At 39.8% G+C, this 13453-nt stretch overlaps 1 protein-coding gene across 25 annotated transcripts in view; it reads right to left on the minus strand.

The window, feature by feature from the left end:
- LOC140725642 (disks large homolog 1) overlaps positions 1-13453 on the minus strand; it is a 472837-nt gene that overhangs the window by 180962 nt on the left and 278422 nt on the right. For 12 of the 25 annotated variants that reach the window (XM_073041365.1, XM_073041364.1, XM_073041363.1 and 9 more), the window contains 2 exons: positions 13072-13170; positions 8966-9019 (listed from right to left, as the gene is read on the minus strand). In XM_073041365.1, coding sequence (XP_072897466.1) covers positions 8966-9019; positions 13072-13170 — 153 coding nt within the window. The remainder of the gene's footprint in view (positions 1-8965; positions 9020-13071; positions 13171-13453) is intronic. The other 13 variants (XM_073041383.1, XM_073041368.1, XM_073041380.1 and 10 more) reach the window with 2 other exon arrangements.

The raw sequence follows: 13453 nt of genomic DNA on the forward strand, positions 1-13453 counted from the left end.
CCTGCATCCAGGACTTCTTCGAGAGGTAATGCCTCAAAAAAGGTAGCGTCCGACATCAAAGAGTCCCATCACCCAGGCCAAGCCCCCATCCCATTGCTCCCATCAAGGAGATGGTACATGAACCTGAAGACACACACTCAATAGCTTCTTCCCTGCCGCCATCAGATTTCTGAATGGACAATGAACCCATGTACTCTCTTTTTTTTTCTTCTATTTTGCTCTTTTTATGTACCACTTATTTAATTATATATATTGCTGACTGTAATTTGTACTTTTTTATATATTACAATATAGTGCTGCCACAGAACAACATAGTTCATGAACACATTCCAATGATATTAAACTGGATTCTGATTTAATAGCATTCAGCAAAGAAGTACAAGACACTAACCAATATGGAGAAGTACAAATGAGGAAATTACGAAAGAATGAAGTTAAGGATCAAAAGACATCTTTTATAATTCAATTACTGCAACATCACAGTAAAGGGATTTTTACAGTGGAATTTTGATACGTTATGGTAATGATTAAATTTCAGAATCCATTAGCTAAGAATGTATTATCAGCGAAGCCATCTTTAAGGATACTATTCTTTCAGAAACAAAGACTAGCCACAACAGACAAATGCAAAAATTTTAGGTCACCCACACCAAACCACAACAGGATGTCTGTATATTCCCCTTGGATGTACAATTGCATAAAAAGTGAACCCTTGCAATTAGCTGGTTTTCTGGATTGTTTACTCATAAAATGTGGTCTGATCTTCATCTAAGTCACAATAACAGACAAACATAATCTGCCTAAATTAATAACACACAGACAATTGTACTTTTCATGTCTTTATTGAACACATTGTTTAATCATTCAGAGTCCAGGCTGGAAAAAGTAAATGAATCCTTGTATTTAATAACTGGCAGAAACTCCTTTAGAAGCAATAACCTCCACCAAATGTTTCCTGTAGCTGCTGATCAGACTTGCACAACAACGTGGAAAAATTTTGGAACATTGCTTCAGATCATCAGTATTTCTGTGATATCTCGCATGAACATTCCTTTTCAGGTCATGCCACAGTATCTCAATTGACTCTGACTTGGCCATTCCAAAACATGAATTTTCTTCTTTTTAAACCATTCTGTTGTTGATTTATTCTTGTCTTTTGGATCATTGTCTTGTTGCATCATCCAACTCCTATTAAGCTTCAGGTAATGGACCACTATCCTTACATTCTCCTGTAAAATGTCCTGATACAATTTTGAATTCATTGCTCCCTCAATGATTGTAAACAGACAGACATACTTTATTGATCCCGAGGGAAATTCGGTTTCGTTACAGCCACACCAACCAAGAATAGTGTAGAAATATAGCAATATAAAACCATAAATAATTAAATAATAATAAGTTAATCATGCCAAGTGGAAATAAGTCCAGGACCAGCCTATTGGCTCAGAGTGTCTGACACTCTGAGGGAGGAGTTGTAAAGTTTGATGGCCACAGGCAGGAATGACTTTCTGTGACGCTCAGTGTTACACCTCGGTGGAATGAGTCTCTGGCTGAATGTACTCCTGTGCCTAACCAGTACGTTATGGAGTGGATAAGAGTCATTGTCCAAGATGGCATGCAACTTGGACAGCATCCTCTTTTCAGACACCACCGTCAGAGAGTCCAGTTCCACCCCCACAACATCACTGGCCTTACGAGTGAGTTTGTTGATTCTGTTGGTATCTGCTACCCTCAGCCTGTTGCCCCAGCACACAACAGCAAATATGATAGCACTGGCCACCACAGCCTCATAGAACATCCTCAGCATCATCCGGCAGATGTTAAAGGACCTCAGTCTCCTCAGGAAATAGAGATGGCTCTGACCCTTCTTGTAGACAGCCTCAGTGTTCTTTGACCAGTCCAGTTTATTATCAATTCGTATCCCCAGGTATTTGTAATCCTCCACCATGTCCACACTGACCCCTTGGATGGAAACGGGTGACCGGTGCCTTAGCCCTCTTCAGGTCCACCACCAGCTCCTTAGTCTTTTTCACATTAAGCTGCAGATGATTCTGCTCGCACCATGTGACAAAGTCTCCCACCGTAGCCCTGTACTCAGCCTCATCTCCCTTGCTGATGCATCCAACTATGGCAGAGTCATCAGAAAACTTCTGAAGATGGCAAGACTCTGTGCAGTAGTTGAAGTTCGAGGTGTAGATGGTGAAGAGGAAGGGAGACAGGACAGTCCCCTGTGGAGCCCCAGTGCTGCTGACCACTCTGTCTGATACACAGTGTTGCAAGTGCACATACTGTGGTCTGCCAGTCAGGTAATCAATAATCCAAACCGTCCAGGCCCTGTGGCAGCAAAGCAGCCTCACACCTTGATGCTCCTTCCATCATGCTTAACAATTGGGTTGATGTTTTGGTGTTGGTGTGTAGTGCTCTTTTCCCCCCCAAACATAGCAATATGCATTTCCACCAAAAAGTTTAATTTTTGTCTCATCTCTACACAGAACATTGACCCAGAAGTATTTTGGAACATCCAGGTGGTCTTTTGCAAACTTGTGAGGTGCAGCAATGTTTTTGTTTTTGGAGAGCAGTGGGTTTCCTTCATGGTGTCCCTCCATGAACACCATTCTTGTTCAGTGCTTTTCTTATAGCGGGCACATGAACAGAGACTTCAGCAAGTTCTAGAGATTTCTGCAGACCTTTTGCTGTTACCCTTGGGTTCTTTTTTACCTCCTTCAGCATTGCATGTTGTGCTCTTCGCAGAGCACCCACTCCTAGGGAGAGTAGCAACAGTACTGAACTTCCTCCATTTGTACACAAATTTCTCCTACTGTGGATTGATGAACACTCAGGTCTTTCGAAGTGCTTGTGTCGGCTTTTCCAACATCATGTAGGTCTTTCAAAGTGCTTTTGTCATCTCTTCCAGCATCGTGCATCTCTACAATTCTTCTTCTAAGGTCCTTTGAAAGTTGTTTTCATCGAGGCATGGTGCACATAAACTGATCTTTGTTGAGAAGAGCAGGCTCTGTCAGTAACCTGACTTTGTGTGTCATTTTTGTAGGGCAGGGCACCTCTACATCCATTCTCATCTCATTGATTGGAAAACCTGACTACAAATAGCTTTTGTAGAAGGTATTGCCCCAGAGGTTCACATACATTTTTGGAACTAGACTGTGATGGTTTAAATGAGGTGCTCAGTATTCATGAGAAGAAATACAATTGTTTATGTGTTATTAGCTTAGGCAGAATATGTTCGTTTATTATTGTGATTTAAATGAAGTTCAGACCACATTTTATGAGCAATTAATGCAGAACACTGGGTAATTACAAATGGATCACAAACTGTTCCATGCAACTGTATATCCAATTCAAGTTCAAGCACTTTGATTCACCCACAAAAATGGCAGTCAAGCTACAAGTTCCTCCACCACTGAAGAGACTGTCTTCATTTCCTCATGAAATTAATATAGGCAGTCCCTCCCTCTGCACCACTCTATTATGTTGCTGATAACTGATAACGGCCCACATCAATTTGGAATTCATTTTAAAGTATTCCGTATGGGAGACAGGTTAACCACCTGCTTAGATACAGGGCCATAAGACCATTAGACGTAGGAGTAGAATTAGGCCATTCAGACTATCATGTCTGCTCTGCTGATTTATTATCCCTTTCAACACAACTCTCCTGCCTTTTCCTTGTAACCTTTGACACCAAGAACCTATCAAACCTCCACTTTAAATATGCCCAACAACCTGGCCTCCACAGCCATCTGTGGCAATGAATTCCAACAGATTCACCACCCTCTGCCTCAGGAAATTCCACACCTCTTTTTTAAAGTGACATCCTTGTATTCTGAGAATGTGCCATCTTTGTCCTAGACTCCCATTATGGGAAACATCCTCTCCACATCTACTCTGTCTAGGCCATTCAAGTTTCTGGTTACCTTGATAAGAAGAAATTAGACATTAACAACTGGAAGAAATAAATGACAATATATCTCCTGAAATGTTGATATTGATCATGAGTAGAAAAACATTGATGCAAAGAACTACATTTGGAATTGAAATGACCCAACAGAACACAACAATTTGAAACGGCTACATTAAATGCACATCTCTCGCTGGGTGCAAAGATGCCATCATTTAATGAATATTCATTGCACAGTTAATAGTTTTAATGTAGAATGCTAACTGGGTATTGCAATGTACACCCTTGTCTTTGAAGTAATGTAGTGCCCAAGGCACTTACAACAGAATGCAACTGAACTAGAATGATATCTGGTTGTATTAACAGTAATGATTTCTGGAAAATTGGAACATTTGCAGCCGCTTCAATCATAGTCTGTGAGAAGACAGAGCGAAGTTGGAATATGATGAGATAACTGGCAGATAACTAGGAATATAGTTAATCTTCATATGGAATGGAGAAAATGTTAGCTGTGACATATGGTATATTCATGCTTCAACAGTTAAGGATAGAAGTTGAGAAAAATTCAGCAAAATCGCTCCTTTAAAAGCCAATCATTCAAATAATACAGGTTAAAAATGTTTCGGAATGCCTTCAGGTCATTCTTGATATAAAATGTTACATAAAGTGCAATTAAAATGTTTTTGACAATGGAGCTTCTGTGCAATGAACCAGAATTGATTAGAGAGCTTAAGGTAAAAGAACCCTCAGGACTAAGTGATCATAATATGATCAAATTCACCCTGAAATTTGAGAAGGAGAAGCTAAAGTCAGATGTATCAGAATTACAGTGGAGTAAAGGGAATTAGATGCATGAGAGAGGAGTCGGACAGAATTGATTGGAAATGAACACTGGCAGGGACGACAGCAGAGCAGCAATAGCTGGAATTTCTCAAGGCAATTTGGAAGGCACAGGATATATACATCCCAAAGAGGAGGAAGCATTCTAAAGGAAAGATGACACAACCATGGCTAACAAGAGAAGCCAAAGACAGGGCAAAGATTAGTGGGAAGCTAGAGGATCAGGAAGCTTTTAAAAACCAACAGAAGGCAACTAAAACATCATTAAGGTAAAGATGGATATGAAAGTAAGCTAGCCAATTATATTAAAGAGGATACCAAAAGTTTCTTCAGATACACAGAGTGTAAAGGAGAAGCGAGAGTGAATATTGGACTGCTGGAAAATGATGTCAGAGAGGTAGTAACAGGGGACAACAAAATAAGTATTTTGCATCATTCTTCATTGTGGAACACACTAGCAGAACGGTGCAAGTTCTAGCTGTCGGGGGACATGAAGTATGTGAAGTTACCATAACTATAGAGAAGGTTCTTGGGAAACTGAACGGTCTAAAGGTAGATAAGTCACCTGGACCAGATGGTCTACACCTCAGAGTTCAGAAAGAGGTGGCAGAAGAAATCATGGAGGCATTAATATTAACCTTTCAAGAATCACAAGATTCAGAATGGATCCAGAAGACTGGAAAATTGCAAATGTCACTTCATTCTTCAAGAAGGGAGAGAGACAGAGGAAAGGAAGCTATAGACCTGTTAGTCTGGCCTCAGTGATTGGGAAGATGTTGGAGTCAATTAATAAGAATGAGGTCTCAGGGTACTTGGAGGCACATGATAAAATAGGCCGTAGTCAGCATGGTTTCCTTGAGGAAAAATCTTGCCTAACAAATCTGTTGGAATTGTTTGAAGTAATAAGCAGGATAGACAAAGGAGAATTGATTTAATGTGTACTTGGATTTTCAGAAGGCCTTTGACAAGGTGCCACACATGAGGCTGCTTAACAAACTACAAGTCCACGGTATTACAGGAAAATACAAGTATGGATAAAGCAGTGGCTGACTGGCAGGAGGCAAAGAGTGGGAATAAAGGGAGCCTTTTCGACTGGCTGACAGTGACTAGTGGTGTTCCACAGGGGTCTGTGTTGGGGCTGATTCTTTTTTCATTATATGTCAATGATTTGTATGATGGAATTGATAGCTTTGTTGTCAAGTTTGCAGACAATATGAAGATAGGTGGGGGGGCGGGTAGTTTTCAGGAAGCAGAGAGACTACAGAAGGACTTGGACAGATTAGGATAGTGGTCATCAACCTTTTTAAGCCCAAGATCCCCTACCTCAGCCTTATTGAAAGGCAAGATCGACCCCAAATTGGCTAGTCACACACATGTGCACCGGGCAGAAAAGACCAGAAGTAAAACCCCGCAACCCGGAAGTAGAAATAATGTATGTACACCAGGGATCACCACCCGTTTTTGCACCGCGGACCGGTTTAGTATTGACAATATCCTTGTGGACCGGCCGACGGGCAGCGGGGGTGGGTTAAACACGACCGAATACAGCGATACTCGAAGCAGGTTCCTTATGTCCAGTCTATTCCGCAACTTAGTTTATGTGGTTCTCAGCACTTAGCTTCTGTCCCACTTGCTCACGTTTTTTTTCACTGAAAAAACTCAACAGGTTTGTCTTTAAGTTCAGGGTGCTTGGACTTGAGGTACTGAAGCAGTTTTGAGGGCTTCACTGCCTCATTAGACAGCGTCTGGGCCCAAGCTCCAGCCTCCCGCCCACCTGCTGCCAACAGACGCCTTGGCCAGGTGCGGCTGGTCATGGGTGGGGTGAGAGGACAAGGTAAGGGTCGGAGGTCCCCGTGCTGGGGCCGCGGTGGTTGCAGTCCGGAGAGAGAGAGAGAGAGAGAGCGACTGACCGAGCGAGGAGTGCGACAGGGCACGCACCCACCCCCCCCCCCCCCCCCGTAGGATCTATCGGCCAACAAAAGTTTGTTTCAGTAGATCGCAGCGACGTAGCTGCTCTGCTGCTTACAAAACCCTGAGCCCGAATTAGGTCGTCTGTGAATATTTTAACACCAGGTTCCCCACGAACATTTAGTGTACTAAACAGGTTTAGAGGCGGCACTCACCTGTCCGCGCTCCAGGCCAGTAGCAACGGCATTTCCTGCCGGCCGTGTGAGGTGGCCAGTGATCCCTGGCGCGAGGGTATCTCTGCGTTTAGGCGACTGATGACCTCGTTTGGGTTCAAGTTCAACAGTGGGCGTGACAAGGAATGAGGAAAGGTGCAGCTGACTCATATCGTTTCCTGGCGGCCCGGTGGTTGGAGACCACTGAAGTACACTGTGTAGTGTGTGGCAGGGGAGCTACACACATTCACACTGAGCAGAAAGAACGGAACTAAAACCCCGCAACCCAGAAACTATCTCTCAACATTATTTGTGTATTTCTTTTTCTTTTTTTTTCAGGATCTACTGGGAAAGTCTCAAAGATCGACCAGTCGATCGCAATCGACGGGTTGGCGACCACTAGGTTAGGAGAATGTGCAAAGGAGTGGCGGATGGAAAACACTGTCGGGAAATGTATGGTCATGCACGTTGGCAGAAGAAATGAAAGGTTGACTATTTTCTAAATGTGGAGAATATACAAAAAAACTTGTGATGCAAAGGGACTTGGGAGTCCATGTGCAGGATTCGCTAAAGGTAAATTTGCAAGTTAATTTCCTCAGAGGTGAGGAATGCAAATGCAATGTTAGCATTCGTTTCAAGAGGACTAGAATATAAAAGCAAGGATGTAATGCTGAGACCTCATAAAGCGCTGGTGAGGCCTCACTAGGAGCACTGTGAGTAGTTTTGGGCTTCTCATCTTGGAAAGGATATGATGAATCTGGAGATAGTTCAAAGGAGATTCACAGAAATGATTCCAAGATCGAATGGCTTGTCATATGGCTCTGGGCCTGTATACACTAGAATGAGGGGTGACCTCATTGACACCCATTAAATGTGAAGGCCATAAGACATAAGAGTAGAATTTGACCTTGACAGAGGGGATATGGAGAGGATGCTTCCTATGGTGGGAGAGTCTAAGGCCAGAGGGGACACTGCAAAAAGTGTTCCTTTAAAATATTTCTCTAATCATCCAAAAGTGCAAATTGGTTAGAAAATAGATAACTTGGCTGACACTCCCACAGGCGTCCTTTTAGAACAGAGATGAGGAGGAATTTCTTTAGCCAGAGAGTGGTGGATCTGCAGAAATCTTTGTCACTGGCAGCTGTGGAGTCCAAGTCTTTATGCATATTTAAGGCAGAGATTGATAGACTCTTGATTGGTCAGGGCATGAAGGGATACAGGGAGAAGGCAGGAGATTGGGGCTGAGAGGAAAATTAGATCAGCCATGATGAAATGGCGGAGCACACTCGATGGGCCAAATGGTCTAATTCTGCCCCTATATCTTATGGTCTTAAATGAGATGGTCTGAATGACTGAAATAGTTTGGTGAATTCTCCTGAACAATTTTTTTTGCAAACGCATCAACTGCGAATGCAGACAACAGTCTAAAAAAATGATCTGTGGCAATCTTGAATTCTAGCAAACAAATCAGCATACTTATATAACAATTCCTGCTTTATAAATTGCAAATCTACTGAATATTTCATGGAATCCAAGTAGCTGATAATGTAGGAGCAATGCAAGATTATTTACTGTCTCCATAAATGATGGACAATTTCTTCAAACTGTGGGGAAAAAATATGCAAGCCTGAAAAGGTAGATTCAACTTGTTAAGTTGTGCACCATCTAATTTGAAGCTACTATACTGTATGTGCTTGCATCTTAAAACAATAATTTTTTAAGAAGTGACATCCAGCATAGAACTGGCAGACTCCATCGAGTATTTTCTGGTTCTATACATCGTGAACCTTAACTGCAAATGCTGACAACTTTGCTGGTTTATGCAAGAGTTTTCCACCTCATGTGAAGGGGATGCAGAAAGACTGTCTTAGTATCTAAAATGCTCAGAGGTGTGTCCACTGCCGGCAACCTGCTTTTATTTAATTCCAGTGTTTTAATATTAATTTTCAAATACAAGATTCACAAATAGAAAAAGCAATTCTTGCTACATGGATAGAAAATGAATTATAAGCCACAGCAAAAAGTGTTCCTTTAAAATATTTCTCTAATTATCTATAAGTGCAATTTGGTTAGAAAATAGATAACTTACGTAAGGCTGACACTCCAAACTATCTGTATTCACCACAACAGGAGGTGGATTAGCCTTTAAAAAGAAGATGAAGACAATCTCGTTAAACTGTTAGCAATGCAAATCACGTTAAAATGCAATTCAATAGATGTATAAAAACTGGAATTTAAAAGCTGAATTCATTTTAGCCATCCCACTCAAAAAACAACTGAATTACTTATGAAATACATTATTCCATCAATCTGGCTGATAAATTGTTCTTAACATTGTTCAAGAACTTTTTGATAAATCTGTCTTGCTTTATTATCGTGTTCAGAATTTTATACAGAAGTGTGATGTAATAGAGCTTTACATTTCCAATGATGCAGCACAGAAATGCGACTTACATGCTCACCTTACACTTAAGGACATCTTTCCAAGTCCCATTTATCCATTCTTTTTCCACATCCCTTTAACCAGCTGTCTAAATGTTTGCACCTTCTGCATCAATTACTACTTCTATCGAAAATGAATTTTATAATCTTCTTTGCTTCAATCAAAATGGTAAAGCATTCTGGTGTAGAATTTAAAATGCCCCCCATTTAACCCATTTACTTCCTTGAAGTTTGTGAAAAAAAATTAATCTTTTGGAATGAAAAACCTCATCCATTGAATAGGAGAGGTTGCAGAACAGATTTAGCCCTAATTGTATGCATTCTGTGAATAATAGTTTTTAAATCCAGTTTACCATCCTCCAAAATATGCTGTGTCTTTTAAGTCCCTTGTGGAAAACTTCCAGAAAATATCCTGTCTAAAGCTTTTCTACTGTTAATATATATTTGTATTTTCCTCTTTTATAATCATATTTATAGATCACAGAAAGAGGCCCTCCAGCCCAACTGGAGTGTGCCGACCACAGCATCCACTTTTTGTCCTATAACCCTCCAAGTCCTTCCCTTCCATGGACCTATCCAAATGCCTTCTACATGTTATGATTGAGCACTTCCTCTGACAACTCATTCTAGGTACTCGCTACACTTGGTGTGAAGAAGTTACTTCTCAGGTCTCTTTTAAATTTTTCCCCTCTTATATGTGCCTTGCAGCTTGGACTCCCAACCCCAGGGAAAAGGCTATAATTATCCATCTTATCCAAACTACTCATGATTTCATAAACTATTTAGGTCACCACTCATTCTTCTGCAGTGCAGGGAATAAAGATCAAATGCAACCAACCTCTTCTTGTAACTCAGGCCCTATAGTCTAGGCAACGTCCTCATAACGCTCTTCTGCACCCTGACAATGTCATTTTGATGGGTTGTAACTGGAGTGAAGAAATTGGATTTTGCCCAATGCCCAAATTAGGTGTCACCAAAAACATCTCAAAATTGGGAATCCTCTAAAAATTTCCTTTTAACAACACCATTTTTCCCTTTGAGAAATAAAAGAATCTAGCTTGCACATTCATAGTCAGCAGCTCTTGGCTGAGCTCAAGCTCTCATCTCTTTTGTGCAAGTAGATCCACTCAGTTGAAGTGTTCTCTGCATTGTAGTAAAAGGGTAAGGTTTGCCAAATAGGAATTTTTCTTTTGAATTTCATACCAACTACTATTTTTCCTGTAATTACATCCTTCAAGACCTTAATTTTACTTGTCACTTGTGCTCACTATGGGAAGTATTTGAATGGGATTTGAGTGGAGTATAAAAGGAAACACCAATTGGACCAAATGAAGCACAAATATAAAAGAGAGCAATTTGCAGACTTGGCAATATTTTCAACTGTTTCAAGATTGCAAAATGCAGAGGCTATGTAGAAAACTATTTGACTGCGATATCAGTAAGAATATTGTGCTAATAAGGTGAAATCGATTAAAATAAAAGCTCCTTGGAGCAACACATCCGTAAGAAAAATCTAACATAAATAATTCATTTGGTCTTTTGAAGATAAGAATGCATTTTTATTTATGCTCCTTCACTGAGAAGTGGGAATTTTTCACACATTAATAATTCAAATAAAATTTCTTTGTTCCACCTATCTCAGCCAAGTGCAATTAATATTTATAGCAAGGCATTTAATAATTAGAATTTACAGATGTAAAGTTGCTTAAAAAATGAACAAAACTATTTGATCATTTTAAAATCAAAGTGTTCATTTGAAGTTGATAATGTTACAATTTGTATTCTATGGAAATCAAAATCAACATTTACTGGCCAAATATAACATGACCAAATAACACATCTCAGCAGGATTGCATTAATACAGCCAATGAAGGAAAATGTTCATGTTTCTCTTCTAACTTTATTCAGATGGACTGAGTTTTATTACATTTTTGTGGATTAATCCTATTTGTGTGAACAGGGCAGTAAATAAGAACGGGCAAATACAAAATACGAATGGACAACTAAGATTGATCTCGTAATCATCTGCAAGAGAAGGCACATTCATACCCAGAAAAGCAGGTAGATAATGGGAAGGGAGGGAAGGAGAAGAGTAAATATCCAAAAACATTAAATCCTCTTGCAATGTGCAAATTTCTTCACCCGTGGGGATAGGAGCCACATCAACTAGATGCCAAGCAAGTGGCATAGATGTGGGATCAAAAAGTCCAAGTCTATCAGGAGTTTATCTTGATTTCATAAAGAACATCAAGTTTGGCAAGGAGCACAACAACAAAAAAAATCACAGAAAAATGAGCTAAGAACTTTGACAAGCTAATTCTGAGGCCCTTGGTTGGCAGTAATGGGAAATGATAAATATTAAAAAGGATCAAAATGTATGCCCTGCATTGAAAGTGCTCTCAGAACTCTGATTTGAAAATATACTGCAGTTGGGGGTGTCCGCAATTTCTCAGAAGAACGGTGGTCTGGATCATGGGACACTCAGGAATTGAAATGTATATACTAATTAATATAACAATTTCTGATAAAAATAGGATTTTCTGTATTGATGACTATATTCAGTAAAAGGGTTATAAATGATTATTTCCAGACATACTGGTTCATAAAATTCAAACAGGATAAGCTAGGATTTCCAAAACATAAGTCTGGCAAATGGCCTATTTCTGCTCTTTTGTCTTTTGGTCAAATGACAGATTGCCCGGCACAGCAGTAACTTCTGACTCTGAGGCTACACTTAAATTACTGTGACCCAAATCATTTATATTAGAACCAGATAGGCCAAAGGGGAAATGGCAATGAAAGTATTAAGATAATAGATACCTGTTCTAGTCCACAATTTGAATTCAACTTCAAAACCAAGGGCATTTAGCATTTTTTGCCAGGCTTTCAAAATATAAATATTTGGGGTTCTGAACACTTATTAATATTTTTACTTTCTCTATGCTATTCAAGTAACTCAATTTGTGCAAACATCTCAGCTTTCCCATTTTACACTTCATTTGCACATTGAATTCAAATAGTTTTCAAAGTATAATTCGAATATTTATTGTAACACCTCCATCTCATCATTCTCTTGAGGCAGGCAACCAGAACCAAAGAACACCTTGGACTTCAAGCACAGTTGGAGAAATTATTTCAAAGCAATAAGTAGAACAGAAATTGCAAAAGGAGTGCTACATATTTTCCCCGTGGATATGCAAGACACCTCTGGATTGGCAAGTGAAAAAAAATTGTGCCATGGCTGTTCACCACCATCAGCCAAGACCCATTCCATTAATGGGTTATTATACTGCAAAAAACAGCCATTGAAAAGACAAAGTAATGCACTGTTCTTACAGGAGATGAGAGGAAAGAGCTGGTGCAGTTTAAGGAATATGTCATAGCAAATAAAACAAAGTCTGGTGCTTGAGATGTTAAAATTCAAAATGCATACTAGTAGCTTGATTTACAAGCAGCTGGTAAATCCAGAATGGTGAACAAAATAATGAAAATATCAGGCAGTATGCATTAGAAAAGGGCCAGTAAACTAGCAAGTCACGACTGAGTTGCGAAAACAAAACGTATGAGCTGCAAGGTTCAAGATGGTTATTTTTTCAACCAAAGCTGGCATTTTTCTTTGGTTCTAATTGCTCTTCATAGAAATGCAGTGATCTAAAAAAAGAACATATTAAGTTGAACAATGTACAAAATAAGTTTTGAATGTACAGCAACAAAATCAAAACATTCAAAAGAAAAAAAGAAAAGGAACAAAACCTGTTGACTGTCAGACGAGAAGACACTGGCTTCAGCGGGGACTGGCATAACAGGGATCACAGGGATAACAGGAGTAGAGGGAGGAGTAGCTTCTATCTGCTAAACAATAGCAAAGGGATCAAATTTCAAGGTACACAACAGCAGATCAACACATTTAATCCTAATAGCATAATAAAGAATCCAAAAATATACTTCTTAATAGCAAACTTAAAAATTGAGAGAAAGAACCAAACAAGAACTTTGAGGGGGGAGAAAAGTGCAAACCAAGGTTTAACCATGAAACATGAGATAAAGTGAAGTATTCCTTCTGAACAATTTAAAACACCACAGTGCAATCTCAATATAACATCACTCTCCGGGAATAACTTTAATACTAGGATCA

The sequence above is a fragment of the Hemitrygon akajei genome, chromosome 3 (assembly GCF_048418815.1).
Source record: "Hemitrygon akajei chromosome 3, sHemAka1.3, whole genome shotgun sequence".
Taxonomy (NCBI): Eukaryota; Metazoa; Chordata; class Chondrichthyes; order Myliobatiformes; family Dasyatidae; genus Hemitrygon; species Hemitrygon akajei.